Raw genomic sequence first — 18,738 nt, forward strand, 5'->3', positions numbered from 1 at the left:
GACAGACACTGCAGAACATCACTTCATTTGAACTGTAGAACTGTGAGGTATAATTACCTTCTGATTGCTTGAATTATTAAATCACAAAGAAAATGCAAATCTTGATAAACACAATGGCTACAACTGACTACAACAGCTACCAGTAACTCTTAGATGTTCATATTTAGTATGTTTTTGTTTTTCTCATACTGACCGTTAACTGAAGAAATATTGGCAATACATATTCTAGGCTAAATATCATCAGCGTTAAAACATCAGACTGACCTGATATGAAAGATCGAGAAAAGATGGAGCAGTCGCATTATATCTGGGGGTGGGCATCTGGACACGTCAGGAAACAAATCATAGAAAATATATATTTTAATCTGCAAAATATTTCAGTCACAATGCAAAATAAATACATGAGTATCACTTTCTGTTAAAAAATGGTGGGGAGTTGGCATTAGCCAAATAATAATTTGGAATCCTGGGGTCAAATTGCATTTAATTTAAAGTTTTATTTGTGGAAATACTAACCAGTAATTGAAGCTGAATGTCGCTCCAAACTATTTGACTTTATTTCTTTTGCAAAACAGGATATTTTGAATGTTTTTGTCCATTCAGTGAAGGTCAGTGAGGTTTAAAACAACAAAAAACCTAATTGATTTTTTCATTTAATGGACAAAAAATGTCATTTTTGTGTGTTCCCACAGAAGAAAGTCAGTTACACTTTATTTTGATGGTCCCCTTAAACAGATAGTTCGCCCAAAAAGGGGGGAGTCATCATTTACTCCCCCTCAAGTTGTTCCAAACCTGTATGAATTTCTTTCTTCTGCTGAACATATTTTGAAGAATAAGGGTAACCAGACAGTTGACTGTAAACTCTTTGATTTCTAACGTAATTCAAAATGACTTCTTTTGTGTTCAGCAGAAGAAAGAAATTCATACAGGTTTGGAACAACTTGAGGGGGAGCAAATGATGACAGAATATTCATTTTTGGGTGAACTATCCCTTTAAGACATTCTGTTAACTATAAGTAACATTGCACCTACATGTCAACTAACTCTCATTAGAGTATAAGTTGAGTATTAGTAAACGGTTATGGGTAGGGTTAGTAGAATAAGCAGTTAGGGTTCGTAGAGTAAGATGACATGTACTTGCAAAGTTACTTTATACTAAGTAGAATGTCTGTTGGGGGACCGTCAAAATAAAGTGTTAGCATATATTTTACTGACAGTCAACTAATACTCTAATGAGTAAGTGCAACATTCCTTATAGTCAACAGAATGTCTAAAGCGGACCATCAAAATAAAGTGTTACTAGAAAGTCATACAGTTTTGAATAACAGAAGGGTAATTTTCATTTTAAAAGGAGCTATCTCTTGATAGGTTCTCGACCACAACTCCTCTACATGTGACACTTAAATAGCCAATAATCTATTAGTGAAAAATTCAATTGAATTGTATTGATTTATGTTGGGTTAGCCACACCCCTGGGTGGTCCTCACGAGTCTCATGATGTTGATAACAGGACACTCTCTCAAATCAAAGAGTGACGTCTACAGAGTCAGGCAGTTGCCACTGTGTTTCTCACTGCAGGATGCTCCTAGAATCCTTTGGAGACTTGCTTGATTACTTCACCAGGAGAAGTGAGGCCTCCTTGCCCTCAAAATGGTTTTAGGCATCTGGAATTTTAGGTGCAAAACAGCTCTTAGCTTGACCTACTTAAACAATGGAACAACAATAAATTGGTTTCAGAATAAGACTGATCTTTAATTCTGGCACCAAGCTGGCACGGTGATATAGCTCAGGTCCCCCGGATAAACACAAAAAGCCTTGACATACACAGAAAAGCATGCAACTTGGACGGGAGGAGGGAGGGGGCTATCGTTAACTTTAAGAGCAATGAACCCTTCATATTTGCGTCTTTTCCAGCCCATAAAGTGAACCCATGGGTGTATAATAATGGCTGTGAGTGTGTGTATGTGTGTGCATTTTCCTTTTTCTAGTTATTTTATGTCCTTGCATCCTATATCCCCGGGCTCATATTTTCCATGGTGAGCAAGTGCCTCAAAAACTGCAACAGTTACACTCTGTGTGTTTTTCCATTTATATCTCTGACTGTCCTGTGATATCATTCATCTATTTTACATCCGCGCATTTGAAGGAATTGTTCTGTCATCATTTACTCACCATCATGTCTTTCGAAACACGTTTGATTTTCCGTGGAGCACAAAAGGACATATTTATACCCGAATATCCAAGCTCTACTTTTCTGTACCATTAAAATGACCACTGCAGACAAGAATTATTTTCACTTCATGATACATATATTATGCTTTTTTTGGAGCTTGATGGCAGTTGGTCACCATCCAATTTCATAATATGAAAGAGAGCAGCGGTAACATCCTTCAAAACGTTTACTTTCTGGTTCCATAGAAGAAAAAAGTCAGTAACACTTTATTTCGATGGTCCACTTTAGACATTCTTCTAACTATAAGCAAAGTCCCTTTAAGACAAGTCACTCGGCGGCCATCTTTGAAATGCCTCTTGGGCATGCTAGTGCAGCTCCTATCTCTTTGAATGGGGAAACATCAAATTCTCCAAATCTGTTTGCCAAGATTTCGATTAAATTTTATATTTGAAATCACCAATGAAATCTGACAACAACTATCTCATAAATTTTGTTTCGAAATGCTCCATGACAAAAAATGGCATTTTTCAGGCTGGATCAAGCTAATGTGCATGCGCAGTTCTAAGTGCACATATAGGAAGCGCGTGTCTGACTGTTTCTATTGGAACCGGAGCTTCTAACGGTTGTTGCAGTGACGCGATGACTTTACCAATTGGTTATTGCCTCTTATTTAGAAGGCATGACTTATTCCGCCATATTGCGTATTGCACTTTCTCCCATTCATAATAATACGAGTGCACGGTCTTTCTATACATAAAGTCTTTGCTAGAAGTAACTCATTAGAGTTTTAGTAGACTGTTTGTCTGCTTAGTATCTGCTAACACTTATACCCCAACAGACATTCTACTGACTATAAGTAACTTTGCAACTACATGTAACTTATTCTGCTAACCCAAACACTAACACCTAACCTAACAGTCTACTACAACCTACTAATACTCTAATGGGAGTTAGTTGGCATGTAGTTGCAAAGTTACCATGTAGTTAGTAAAATATCTAAAGTTGACCATCAAAATAAAGTGTAAACAAAAAGTCATATGGGTTTGGAACAACACGAGGGTGAGTCAGTGATGACAGAATTTTGTGTGAACTATCCTTTTATCCTCAATTAGCCATGAGAGATTAAGCAGAAAGTCTAATTCAACTTGTAAAATCCAGTTTGTCTCATAAACCATGCTCCATTCGTATAAGTAGTTTTGCAGAAATGTTCCTGAGCATACCTCGATTAAAACAAGCTGTCCTAACAAAATACACAGCAGATCCAAACAGCTGGCAAAGCAAATCGATGCTATGGAAAGACTGTCTGTTTATGAAAGGACAGGGGTGGGGTTAAGGAGGAGCAGCCCTGGCTAATATGTTAATGCTTCAGACCTCTTTAAACAGTTTTCTGAATATGTTTTTTTCTGACTCAAGCAGAGGAGGTGTTATTGCTTTGGGTAGGCCGTAACTTCAGCAGCTGTAATTGGAAGCCGGCTTTACAAGACAGCTGCTGCTGATGAAGGCCTACTTGAGAAGCTGTCTTGATTCATTTTCATCTGTTGCTGATTAACATGAAACTGCGCTCAGTAAATTTTTTCTCCTTTTTTAGAGCTCTTTTTGTTTTCCCTGGGTTCAGTCGACGGGACAGCTTTCAGACACTCAAAAGTGTATTTCCAATCACTGAACAGGAGTAGGATTGTCATTTGCTCAAAATCGGTTGTGAAAGAGATACAGACAATAGGGGGAATAAAACAATGATAAATGTAAATAATAAAGTGCAACTAACAATGTAATTGTGTATAGTTAGGATATCAAAAAAAAAAAGGGCTTTGCCTTTTAAAAGGGAGATGAAAATGCTTACTGTATCTTTTGTTACTGACGTTAAGGTTGTATGTCCAATCAAACTCTTCAAAAAAATCACTCAAACAATTTTTTGCATAAGTAATATTTAAACAAATTTATATATGCTTATCTTTGCATATGATGTAAAATGTGTTCAGTTAATGCTAAAGTGAATGTAGTGCTCAAAAGTTTTTTTTTTGTTATTTGAAAACAGTTTTTTGTTTTCGAAGTTCATCATTTTAATTAATTTTAATCAAATACTTTTACATTTATTCTGAATTCTAAATATGTACACTACCATTCAAAGGTTTGGGGCTGGTGGTCCCCCAGAACTCATTAATTTGATCACATTACAGTAAAAACAAATTTAAATAACTGTTTTATATTTAAATATATTTTAAATTCTAATTTATTCCTGTAATATCATCAGTTATCCTCCAGTCTTCATAAATCATTCTAATATGCTGATTTGCAGCTCTAGATACATTTCTGATTATTATCAATGCCTAAAACAGCTGTTTACCATTTTTGTGTAAGCCGTGAAACATTTTTCTTAATTCAGTTTGATGAAAAATTGTCATATTTGAATGGTTTAAATAAAAAATGGAGATTGAAATCTTTTCAGTATTTGTAGTATCTGCCATCATTGCTAAAAAGGCCAGAATATGTTGTGTATATGCATAAGCTGGCATCCCCACCAGGCTTCTTAACTGTCTTAACCAACAGGACTGACTTTATCAGTAAGTTTTGATGGTAAATAGCATAGTTATGATTGTCTACCAGCTAGACCAGCACCAAACCTGCACTAACTTGCATAACAGACAAATTCATGCTGGTCTTTCCAGCAGGGTTGGTAGAAGCCATTCACATTACGCAGATGCCAACATGGACAGGTTGTGTGACATGCCCTCATCCAAGAAAGCTGTGAACAAAAGATAATTAAACACAGATTGGGTTTGGTAGTGTGTTGGGTCATCGCTTACATTAATAAAGGCTAACAGAACTCTGTGAAGTTGGTTGATTTTGTGCAATGTGACATTGACACGAAATACCCCAGAAACTTAAAATATCTGTTCCCCTTTCTTGTTCTTGCCAGAGGCACTGCCAACACAAATAAATGTTGCATATTGACACTGCTCCTCATTTTAGGTCACCAAATGGCTATGTACAATGTGGGCTTGGAAAGGACTGGTTATTTTTGTGTGAATACATTGCAAAAAGTGTGACTTCCAGTATATATCTGGACAACTTAGCAAACAGTTTTCCAAGCAGCGATGTGATCCAACAGTTTACTGAGACAAGTTTAGCCTTGAAGGCAACATTAGCCTGTAATTGCTTCCTCATTGGTTTACTAGGCAAATGTAGACAAGACCAACAGATAAACAATAACAACAACAAAAACAACAACACCATTTTATAGCAGTAGCTCATAAGCAGTACATTTGTGTTTCATATTTGAATTAAACAGAATTTAGAACAATGTCATGTACATCAGAATTATGAATAATATTATCACAAAAACTTCAAAAATCACAAACTTCTTTTAAATGTTTTGCTTGAAGTCTGTGTATGTGCTATATTTCTTTAAAATAAATGGCACTTGGTTTGATAGATTGTTATATTACACAGTTCTTTGGAATACTTGCATCTAATTGGTTAAATAACAGCATTCTGCAGTCAGATATTTTTGTATAATGACTGCTAAACTGGCCATTTTGTCCAAGGCAACCAATATCTTATACTGTGGTAGTTATATACTCATTAAAGGGTTAGTTCAGCCAAAAATGAAATGTCTGTCATTTATTACTCACCCTCATGTCGTTCCACACTTCACCTTCATTCATCTTTGGAACACAAATTAAGATATTTCTGATTAAATCTGAGGGTATCTGAACCAGAAATAGGCAGCAACGTATTCACAAAAAGTATTCTTGTCGCTTCATAACATTAAAGGGATAGTTCACCCAAAAATGAAAATTTGATGTTTATCTGCTTACCCCCAGGGCATCCAAGATGTAGGTGAATTTTTTTCTTCAGTCAAACGCAAATTATGATTTTTAACTGCAACCGCTGCCGTCTGTCAGTCAAATAATAGCATTGATTGGGAACTTCAACTATAACAGTAAATAAAACTAAGACACGAAACGATCGGTTTGTGCGAGAAACAGAACATTATTTATATAATTTTTACCTCTAATACACCACTATGTCCAACTGCATTCAGCTTCCTGTTAGTTAGGTCAAAAAATGCGTTCTGAAGACGGAAGTGATGTCTCGCCCATATACTTCAATGAGCGCGAGACATCACTTCCGTTGTCAGAGCGCGATCAGACCTCACTAGCCGGAAGCTGAACGCAGTTGGACATAGTGGTGTAATAGAGGTAAAAAATTATATAAATACTGTTCAGTTTCTCGCACAAACCGATCGTTTCGTGTCTTAGGACATCAATGTGCCGTCACGAGCCGCAGGGTTTAATTTTGATTTGTCTATGGAAGTTTTTTCGACTCTTATTGTTCAAGTTCCCAATCACTGCTATTATTTGACTGACAGACGGCAGCGGTTGCAGTTAAAAATCATAATTTGCGTTCGACTGAAGAAAAAAAGTCCTCTACATCTTGGATGCCCTGGGGGTAAGCAGATAAACATCACATTTTCATTTTTGGGTGAACTATCCCTTTAAGGTTCAACCACAGTAGTCACATTGACTATTTTAACCATGTTTTTACTACCTTTCTGGACCTCAAAAGGTGCAATGACGTTGCTACCTATGTCTGGTTCAGATACCCTCGGATTTCATCAAAAATATCTTAATTTGTGTTCTGAAGACCCGTCTTATGGGTTTGGAACGACATAAGAGTGAGTAATTAATGACAGAAATTTAATTTTTGGGTAAATTAACCCTTTAATACTAATAATATCAATATTTCATGTTAATGTATTTTCCTATTTGGTAAGCAATCATAGAATAAGTGGGGAAAATGCATATTCATCTGGTTATTATTGCAAAATACACCCTTTCAGAATGACCTAATTACCCTGTCAGTGATTTGCAATAATAGCTGTTGATTGCATACATAATCTTTTACAAATACATTGCAAACACTATACATTTTTTGGTGCAGCTTAAAGAGATAGCTTAAAGAGTCATAATTTCTCAATTTCACATCGTTCCAAACCGGTATGACTTTCTGTGTAGCTCAAAAGAAGACATTTTGATAAGTGTTAAAAGTCAATAAGGTCCAGTATTGTTTTAGGCCCTTAGACTGAGGATTTTGTCCACATCACAACTATAAAGGTAACGACCCAGAGGAACGATACTGTTGGAATTACTTTAAATGTGATTTTTTATTTTTCAGCTGATGAATGGCAAAAACACTAAGAGCCAATCAGAGTCCATCCTGAGCATGAGCATTTAAAGTGGCCAAAACTGCAGCATGCACTTAATGTATAACAAACAGAACATCATCATGCGTTGATCTGGACACTAATATAGTTATCATTATAGTTATCTGAATAGTTATCAATCTTGGTGTAAATGGGCCTTAAATCTATAAATGTAAGATCCATTTGTAGACCTCTCCGTAGACCATCTCAGTAGGTCTACAAAGATCTGTAAAATAGAAATTATTAGAGCTTTTCACAAGCAATAAAGTATGAAATCATTGTTTAAAAATGCGCTTCACTAGTTTAAGCAACAAAGTTTGTTTATATGTGATACACAGTTTATGTTAGAAGGTTTGCAGCTCTGTCAAAGGAGCTGTCTGTTCGAGGAGGACAGGGAAGGAGTTTAGGGTTGTAGAGAGTAAGGGGCTTCGCTAAGTGGTAGAGATTCTTATTTTTGTCCTCTGAAGTTCCATGCTATGTTTCCGTGCAGTACTTTAGTAAAAAAATAACAGCCATTTAAAAACGATTAAGGAAAATAAGGGTGAGTATAAAAGGCAAGAGAATGAATGAGTCAGCGCAAGGTTGTCATGTGTCAGCTTCTCTAGGAGAGGCGTCTCTGCCTCATGTTGGCTGACCTGACAAAGAGAGCTACAGAAAAGCTGGACAGCTGCAAACGCTCAACTTGCAGGAAATGGGATTTGGGTTTGGGGGCATGACTCTCTTTATATGAGAGAGATCTCTCCATGGTGTTTAGACAAGGCCTCAGATGAGAGGTGGCATGGAGAAAGTACGGTACAAGAGTCATGTGCCTTTTCATCTTTTCATGATGACGCGACAGAAATCCTACAGACCTTTTGCTGTAGCTTGTATATTTTACTGAGTCAAAGTAGCGGTGGAAAAACATTGAGATGATTCCACACTCAAAAAAATGATTCTTTGGCTGAACTTATTTTAGTTGTTGACAGTGGTTTCAGACTTTGGAAATGTGTTTTCTTAACATTAAATTAAACCGTAAACTGACACAGGAATGGAAGTCTAACCGAATTGAATAAAACAATAATATGACACATGTCAGACTAACCCAACAGAATCTCTTGAAGTTAAAGTCTAGCTTGCAATAGCGCATGCAAACTAAGCAAAAGCACCACAGTGGTAACCCAAAAACACCAACATAATGAAAACTTTTCCTCATTATCATTCAAATAACACTTAGTTTTAAAATATATACACTTTCACTCCTACACGAAGCATGCTGGAAACTGGAAACCCCCTGCTTAGTTTCGGTAATGCTACACTAATGGAAATGATTCGTGTAATCCTAACACAAATGAATTAATGCTGCCTTCACGTGCTATCGGAAATTTCCCACTTCTGAGTTTGTCTTGTTCAAGTGCTTTGTTGTCGGAAAGATTAGGAATCATGGAGGACACCAGGTTTATTCTTGCCTGTTTATTGGGGAAATTAGCCAAAATGAATTGAAGATATTTAATTTTGAATAAAATGCAGCGTCCTATTAATTGACAATCATATAAACATTCACCAGATTATCTAGATATCTAGACGATTCTGGATTTTTTTGTCATACACATGCTATTTTCACTCTGTATAAAACATACAATATGCTTTAAATGGTTATTCATATATGTAAATATGCACTATTTTAACGACAAGACAAGGCGATGTAGCTGTTGTGGAAAAAAATTAATAAACAAAACCAGTCACAGCAGCAATTGTTCTCTTTTCTGCCATGTTTAAAGTTTATGGCACGCCCAACTTGGAAACTCAGGTATCAAAATGACCTCAGTATCCCAGTAGTAATTATGACTTGAGAGGGCGTTCATGTCCAGTTTCTAAATGGGAAACTTGTGTTTACGATAATTCCATTAGCACGTGAAGGCAGTATAAGATAAGTCCGTTCACTCAGCTACCATCTTGGAAACACCCCCAGGCAGCTATTTTCAGTCATGCAAGTCCAGCTCCATCTGCTTAAATAGAGAAAAACAGAATTCTATGAAACAGTTTAAAAAAAAATACCATTTAAAATAAGGAATCAAATATGATATTTTTGAAAGTTTTGCAATACTAAAGACTTCTTCCATTAATTTGTATACAAGTTTAATCAAGTCTTCTCCCCTCATAATATCTCTGTTAAAGGTTGTCTGTTAAACCCGTAAGACCTTTGTTCATCTTCAGAACACAAATTAAGGTATTTTTGATCAAATCCGATGGCTCAGTGAGGCCTGCATCGCCAGCAAGACAATTAACACTTTCAGATGCCCAGAAAGCTACTAAAGATGTATTTAAAACAGTTCATGTGACTACTTTTTTGTGTGGCAAAAAAAAAAAAAAAATAGCAACTTTATTCAACAGTATCTAGTGATTTTAAAACTCTTTTGTTTTGAATCAGTGGTTTGGAGCGCATATCAAACTGCCAAATTCATGTGATTTCAGTTATTTCATAAGTGTTTCGAAGCGTTTCGAAATTTCAATGGTTCTGAGCCATCGGATATCATCAAAAATATCTTGATTCGTGTTTTGAAGATAAACAAAGGTTTTACATGTGTGGAACGACATGAGAGTGAGTAATTAATGACAGATTTTTTTTTTTGTTGTTGTTGTTGAACTAACCCTTTAAAGTGATATTTTACACATTTAATGGATTTCACATAAAATTATTGGGTCTCATTCACTAACCATACAGAAGCAAGAATTTGTGTGTGGACATTTTTCACAAACAAATCATGGTTCATCAAGTTTCAAACAAAATTTGATTCTAAATTGTACAAAAAAAAAATGTAGGAAGAAATAAAACCACACACAAAAATATTCTCGTTCACATGCTTGTTTTCTGTTAAAGGTAGGGTACGCAATTTTTCCGTAAACACTTTTTGTTTTTCTGGTTGAAACTCTCTTCACACCCTGATAGCAATCAATATTAGAAGTGGTCTAAATATGATAAAATGTATGTATATCTTCTGTGAAAGTCTCAAGACTTCATTGCATACGGTCCAAATGCAATAAAAGAATGTCTTACCTGCCTGTCAACATAATGTATTTCCATACCTTCACGTACCATCACACATCACACATCATCAGCGCGCTCAATAAGGCGATGCAGAGTTGTAGACAGTCACTGAGCACCACAAACAAACAGCAGCCACCTTTTACAGTTCCTCTTGAACCAAAACAACGTGCTTATGCTGCGTTCACTCCATGTCACTACAGTAATTACAAGATGGCATCCCATGACTTTCAACCCGAGCTGTTCACATCCTCAGACTTGTATTTATGCATTTCTTTGGCAACACTATCAACGCCGTAATTAATCTGCAGCAGTTAGGTGGTGTAAGATCTCTGAAAGTTGTAATGTTTTGTGCTTTGAGACATTTTGAGACATTTTATGTTCTGGCTGTTTTGGAGGAGGCGTGGCTTTGGAGAGAGAGCTTTAAAGGGAGGGCGGGATCTAATGTTTCAAAGCTAGCTTGCTATTGCTGGCTTCTCTGAAATTGCCTACCCTACCTTTTAAGAGAACTTCACATTTCAAGTTGACTAAACTTAACATTTTAAGGCAGCTTGAACACTTACTTTTTTTTTAAGTTGGAATAACAATTTTTTTACAGATATAAATATAGGATTAGGGCCAAGCAATAATAAAAAAATAAAACCATCTCAAGATTAAATTTGTTAAATTTCGAGAAAAAACTTGTTAAATTTCAAGAAAAAAATCGAGATAAAATTTAAACTCGTTAAATTACGATAAAAAAGTCGAGATAAAATGTTGAGAATAAACTCGTTAAATTTCGAGAAAAAAGTCGAAGTAAAATGTTGAGAATAAAGTAATTAAATTACGAGAAAATAGTCATTAAATTATGAGAACAAATTCGTAATTTAACGAATTTGTTCTCATAATTTAATGACTTTTTTCTCGTAATTTAATTACTTTATTCTCATAATTTAATGAGTTTATTATCAACATTTTATCTCGACATTTTTCTCGAAATTGAACATTTTTCTCATAATTTAACGCATTTGTTCTCGTAATTTAATTACTTTATTCTCATAATTTAATGAGTTTATTATCAACATTTTATCTCGACTTTTTTCTCGAAATTTAACGAGTTTTTTCTCGTAATTTAATGAGTTCATTCTCAACATTTTATCTCGACTTTTTTCTCGAAATTTAACAACTTTTTATTTTAGTTTGTTCTGTTTTTGAGGGTGGTTCATTAGTGTTCAATAATTAGGTTAAGAACAAATTCATGTGCATATGCAAGTGTTGTGAAATAGGCATGAGAAGTTCTTCTGTGCAAATTAATATGAATAATCTACAATTATTAAACCATGAAATTAACCTTTTCATTATCTTTTCCCTGCAGTAATCAGGGCCAAAGTGGTTGGAAAAAAAGAAGTGGATTCTGGGAATGATATTTATGGGAACCCTATCAAGCGGATCCAATATGAGATTAAGCAGATCAAGGTGAGGGATGAAGATGACAGCTGTCTTTCAAATGTAACCTACATGAAAATATCTTGCATTGAATTAAACAAGGATCTGTTGTTCTCTTTCAGATGTTCAAAGGCCCAGACCACCACATTGACGTGATCTTCACCGCGCCCTCATCTGCAGTGTGTGGGGTGACGAATTTGGACACTAGCGGCAAAAAGGAGTACCTCATCTCAGGTAAAAGCTTGTCATTTTTCAGCAGCTGTTGTTTTTTGGTCAAATAAATGTACAGTTTAACCACACAACGCTATTGGTTACAGCCTTCACTGCAAAGCACTTGCCACTTGGCACATGCTCCACTCAAGATGATCCTTTTTTCAAACAGGACAGAAGTTTACAAACTATGACTTAGTGATGTACAATGTGCTGAATTTACAGCTGGGTTTCAATACACTCCTCTCCTCTCTAATGAACTTGCTGAGCAGGCAACTTTGAAGGGAAAAAACAGAATATAAAAGAACGTCAAAAGATGAACAGACAACTTCTGGTTTCCCCATCTCAGACCATTCCAGCAGAGCCCAAATTACAGAGTTGACAAGGCAGAGGTCTGTGGAGGGTAGCAATTGCCTTTAAAGCCAAAGTTTTAGAGGAGGAGGGGAGGTAAAATAATGAGAGAGCTGATCCTGTAGTGTGGAGTAACTGCTGAGGTTGTGTTTTCAAGGCACACATTCTCTTCTCCACACACAGTAGAAACTGCCCAGGTTTCAGGTTGTAACCAGAGCAGACTTTTAGAGACCTTTGCTTTGAGCGAAAATAGAAACCATCTTGAGGTTGTTTATGTCATTGTAAGTTCCCTCCCATTCTGTGAAGTCCGCGGTCCACTGTCAGGGTTCACAAGCTTTTGCATGTAGTGTTTTTCAACAAATCCAGGCTTTGACTCTTCAATGACCTCCAGAACTTGGTAGAGCACAATAGATGACTAACAGAGGGGTACAGTTTATTGCTGAACAAAACATCTGGTAAACGTGGCAACTTGTTATCGTGTCCTTGTGTGCTGTTATTTTGTCTGTTGGGCTTCGCCGTGCCCGAGACTATCAGATGTTGGCTCAGATTGTTTTGTCTGCACATTGTGTTTCCAGGCAAGGCGGAGGCCAACGGCAAGATGCACGTGACTCTGTGTGATCTCATCATGCCCTGGGAATCCATGAGTGCCACCCAGAAGAAGAGCCTCAGTCAGCGCTACCAGATGGGGTGTGACTGCAAGGTGAGTATATTACTGCTGTGGACACATTATAATCATTACTGTGAAACTTACTGTGAATCAGAGTTGTGCAAAAATCTGGCTGGGTTTCAATTCATGGGTTTAAACTGAATTCTATCTATCTATCTATCTATCTATTGATTGTATCTATCACTCCATTCATGCATCCATTCATTCATCCATCCATCGTATCTATCACTCCATTCATGCATCCATTCATTCATCCATCCATCGTATCTATCACTCCATTCATCCATCCATCCATCCATCCATCCATCTATTGTATCTATCACTCCATCCATCCATTGTATCTATCACTCCATTCATCCATCCATTCATCCATCTGTTGTATCTATCACTCCATCCATCCATCTATTGTATCTATCACTCCATCTATTCATTTGTCCATCCATCCACCCACCCATTGTATCTATCACTCCATCTATTCATGTCATCCATCCATCCATCCTATCTACCACTCAATCCATCCATCCATCTATTGTATCTATCACTCCATCCATCCATCTACTGTATCTATCTATCTATCTATCTATCCATTGATTGTATCTATCACTCCATTCATGCATCCATTCATTCATCCATCCATCCATCCATCGTATCTATCACTCCATTCATCCATCCATCCATCTATTGTATCTATCACTCCATCCATCCATCTACTGTATCTATCTATCTATCTATCCATTGATTGTATCTATCACTCCATCCATCCATCCATCGTATCTATCACTCCATTCATCCATCCATCCATCCATCGTATCTATCACTCCATTCATCCATCCATTCATCCATCTGTTGTATCTATCACTCCATCCATCCATCTGTTGTATCTATCACTCCATTCATCCATCCATCCATCTATTGTATCAATCACTCCATCCATCCATCTATTGTATCTATCACTCCATCTATTCATTTGTCCACCCATCCATCCATCCTATCTACCACTCCATCCATCCATCCACCCATTGTATCTATCACTCCATCTATTCATGTCATCCATCCATCCACCCATTGTATCTATCACTCCATCTATTCATTTGTCCATCCATCCATCCATCCTATCTACCACTCAATCCATCCATCCATCTATTGTATATATAACTCCATCTATTCATCCATCCATCCATCCACCCATTGTATCTATCACTCCATCTATTCATTTGTCCACCCATCCATCCATCCTATCTACCACTCCATCCATCCATCCACCCATTGTATCTATCACTCCATCTATTCATGTCATCCATCCATCCACCCATTGTATCTATCACTCCATCTATTCATTTGTCCATCCATCCATCCATCCTATCTACCACTCAATCCATCCACCCATCTATTGTATATATAACTCCATCTATTCATCCATCCATCCATCCACCCATTGTATCTATCACTCCATCTATTCATTTGTCCATCCATCCATCCATCCTATCTACCACTCAATCCATCCATCCATCTATTGTATATATAACTCCATCTATTCATGTCATCCATCCATCCACCCATTGTATCTATCACTCCATCTATTCATTTGTCCATCCATCCATCCATCCTATCTACCACTCAATCCATCCATCCATCTATTGTATATATAACTCCATCTATTCATCCATCCATCCATCCACCCATTGTATCTATCACTCCATCTATTCATTTGTCCATCCATCCATCCATCCTATCTACCACTCAATCCATCCATCCATCTATTGTATATATAACTCCATCTATTCATCCATCCATCCATCCACCCATTGTATCTATCACTCCATCTATTCATTTGTCCATCCATCCATCCATCCTATCTACCACTCAATCCATCCATCCATCTATTGTATATATAACTCCATCTATTCATCCATCCATCCATCCACCCATTGTATCTATCACTCCATCTATTCATGTCCATCCATCCACCCATCCATCCATCATCCATCGTATCTACCATTGCATCCATCCATCATCCACCCATCCATCCATCATATCTACCATTCATCCATCCATCCATCCATCCATCTATTGTATCTATCACTCCATCTATTCATTTGTCCATCCTTCCATCCATCCTATCTACCACTCAATCCATCCATCCATCTATTGTATGTATCACTCCATCTATTCATCCATCCATCCATTGTATCTATCACTCCATCTATTCATGTCCATCTATCCATCCATTGTAGCTATCACTCCATCTATTCATTTGTCCATCCATCCATCTATTGTATGTATCACTCCATCTATTCATGTCCATCCACCCATCCATCCATCATCCATCCATCGTATCTACCATTGCATCCATCCATCCATCCACCCATCCATCCATCATATCTACCATTCCATCCATCCATCTATTGTATCTATCACTCCATCTATTCATTTTTCCATCTATCCATCCTATCTACCACTCAATCCATCCATCCATCTATTGTATCTATCACTCCATCTATTCATTTGCCCATCTATCCATCCTATCTACCACTCAATCCATCCATCCATCTATTGTATCTATCACTCCATCTATTCATGTCCATCCACCCATCCATCCATCATCCATCCATCGTATCTACCATTCCTTCCATCCATCCATCTATTGTATCTATCACTCCATCTATTCATGTCCATCCATCCATCCACCCATCCATCCATCCATCCATCTATTGTATCTATCACTCCATTCATCCGTCTACATTTATTTAAATTTACATTTATTCATTTGGCAGACGCTTTTATCAAAAGCGACTTACAAGTGAGGAATACAACAAGCAAGTCGTCATGACGAGTTTTAGGCAGTGCTCAGAGTATCATAAGCTTCAATAGAGAGGGATTAAAGGAAGTGAAAGGATAGGTATAGGATAGGTTTCTTTTTTTTTTAGGATGAGATTAAGTGCTCATTGTATCTATCCATCCATCCGGTCTATAAACCTTCAAAACTTTTATACCTTCAGTTACACTTGAGTTAAGTTAGATGAAATCGTTATAACTTGTCCAGCGCTGATCATGCTATGGGCACAAATGAATACCTCTAATCTTGCAGCTTGTTGGGCTTGTTGAAGCGATCAAGCTTTTGATTTTCCCCTGGTGCACAAAAAGTTTTATACTTACAGTAACATTCTTGTGTATACTGGGTGAAAAAAAAAAATGTTTTTAACACACCTGATGCACTGCTGTTAGCTTTAGTACATCATCTGGGTACTTGTAGTGTTAACGCACTACTTGAATATTGCAGAAGTATGCAAAAACGCACTTATAGAGACTCTTGAGTTGAGTCAGAAAGCACCGACCTACTGCAGCTAATATTTATTGATATAATGTAGCTTATATATAGCATTTGCCTATTTAAGTAACTCAAAGACAACCTAACATACTTTGGTTAAAAAAATACCATCAGTATCACACCCTGTTAACAAACATTTTTTTTGCTGCACCCAGATCACACGCTGTGCGACCTTCCCATGCGAGATCAGCGCCCCAGAGGAGTGTCTGTGGACAGATTGGGTGACAGAGAAGATAATTCACGGTCGCCAGTCTGACCACTACGCCTGCATCAAGAGAGGAGACGGCTCCTGCGCCTGGTACCGTGGAGCCGCGCCACCCAAGAAAGAGTTTCTGGACATAGAAGACCCTTAAAGTATCTCTCTCTCCCTCTCCACATCACCCAATCTGAGATTCTTACAAATATCATAGATAAGGTGTAAGTTAATATCAACATAAAGACAAAACTTTACCAAATTGAAATTGAAACGTCTTAAGGCTAGATTAGTGTACAGTCTTCATTAGATATCGCAACATGAGATAGAATGGAGCGAAAGTAACAACCCCACCTAAGGCATCGTGTGAGGGACAATCTTTAAAACGAGAGCACTTTCTGCCCCCCAAAACAGCGCTTAGATTTCTCTCTGCAAAAAAGGACTGAACAATGTCTACAAATCTCCCAAAACTGCAGTCTCTCAGCTCATTTCGCATTTTCAATTTCTGGTATTCTGGTCTAAATCCACATGGGGTGGTAGTGAAAGTATTACTTTTGATGGTAGTGTAATTTCCCAAAGCCATGCCAATTGGTCCACTCAGATAAATGGTGAGGCAGGACTTCCCAGATAGTTCAAAGATGTGCAGGGACCTGGAAAGAACTTAAGACAGCTGGGGTTTGGGGGGAAAAAAACGAAAATTAAAGACCAAAGTCAATGTTGTTAAACATTAATTTGTGATGGAAACAAAATTGTGCTGCTGACCAAATTTCAGAATGTTGAACTGTTGTATATGAAGCTGTTGTTCATTTCACCTCCACCGTTTTTCACCGTCGTTTCATGGCGCATCCTTCGTATATACAAAAAATGAAGGAATAACAATGCGAACATCTATTATTCTGACAACAGTTCTATTGTTCATAATTAGTTAGCAATATACAATAAATTCCTCTCTAATTCGACTTTTAAGCACATTTCTGAATCAACATCCCTCATTTGTTTTGTCAGTATGTTTGTTTACCTTTCCGAACCTTAAATTTGTCTCAAACACCCATGCTGAGTCAGATTTATGCATTTATTCCTCCGTTAATAGTTCAGTGATGATACTATTTAAACTTGTTGCACTTTTTAAAGACAAAACCAAGAGGACTGTCTCCTCTTTTTTTGTAACTCTCATTTTCAACGCTTTCGTTATTTGTTTTGCAAATGCTTTAGCTTTAAGCATTACAGCATCAGTTATCTAAGATCCTAGTGAGCTCTTTTACCTTCCGTATTGTTCTTTTATGTGTCATTAGATTATATACCCCAAGAGGTATGTAAGACTTTAGTTGCCATGGTAATGGGAAGACCCTTCGTTTTACCCTAGAGTAAAACAAGGCTGATTGGATTGGCATGCAAAGACACAGGCCTATAGCATGCGCTGAGAAAGCGGAAGCAAAGAGCGAGGTTCCTTCCTTCTGTGATGTCAATAAACTCAGGAGTTTATTGGCAGCTTGAGAGGAAGGCACAGAGTTGGGTTGTTGCAACTGTCTCCTGATTGGGCGTTGCCAAGTCACGTGATTGACTGAGGGTGAGGCGTTTGAATACTAGTTGCTAGGCGCTTCGTCAGGGTGAACCATGTGGCCTGATGTGGTCATAGTGTTTGAGTGAAAAAGAGAGAGAGGGAGAAGACAGACCGCTGTTGAACTGACGAAAGCAACAATAAAAGTGTTGATCGATTTGGACGATATAACGCATCACAATCCTTGTATAAAATCAACACAGAGATCATTTGTATTGACAAAGGGAGCATTCTTATGGGTTCAATTCATGCCTTTATATTTTGGCTGTCAGTGTTCCAGCATAAATGTACGAAGCTTTTTTTTTTTTTTTTTTTTTTTGCTCAAGTGTGATTTAAATTAAGATTTTTGTTTCAGTATCCTCACTTCTTTCTTCATACCAGAAGCATTGTCATAAACAAGCTTGAACTCTTACGAATAGGCTATATAAATCTACAAGGTTAATGTTTAATATGCATCGAACTATAACTACTTAAACTGCTTTGTATTAATTGTTATTGAACTTTAATGGCGTAAGTTAAATGATTTTGTTTCCAAGTTTCTACTTTTTTTAATGTGTTATTAGCTTTGATTTATATGATCATTGTGTTATTTTTACCAGTCTTTG

At 37.1% G+C, this 18,738-nt stretch overlaps 1 protein-coding gene across 1 annotated transcript in view; it reads left to right on the top strand.

Moving 5' to 3' along the window:
• Window positions 1–18,490, top strand: part of timp2a (TIMP metallopeptidase inhibitor 2a) — a 29,113-nt gene extending 10,623 nt beyond the window's left edge. The window contains exons 2-5 of the mRNA XM_067368909.1: window positions 11,756–11,856; window positions 11,949–12,060; window positions 12,963–13,087; window positions 16,538–18,490. Coding sequence (XP_067225010.1) covers window positions 11,756–11,856; window positions 11,949–12,060; window positions 12,963–13,087; window positions 16,538–16,735 — 536 coding nt within the window. The 3' untranslated portion in view covers window positions 16,736–18,490. The remainder of the gene's footprint in view (window positions 1–11,755; window positions 11,857–11,948; window positions 12,061–12,962; window positions 13,088–16,537) is intronic.
• The last annotated feature ends 248 nt before the right edge of the window (window positions 18,491–18,738 follow it).

Source organism: Chanodichthys erythropterus, chromosome 19 (assembly GCF_024489055.1).
Source record: "Chanodichthys erythropterus isolate Z2021 chromosome 19, ASM2448905v1, whole genome shotgun sequence".
Lineage (NCBI taxonomy): Eukaryota > Metazoa > Chordata > Actinopteri > Cypriniformes > Xenocyprididae > Chanodichthys > Chanodichthys erythropterus.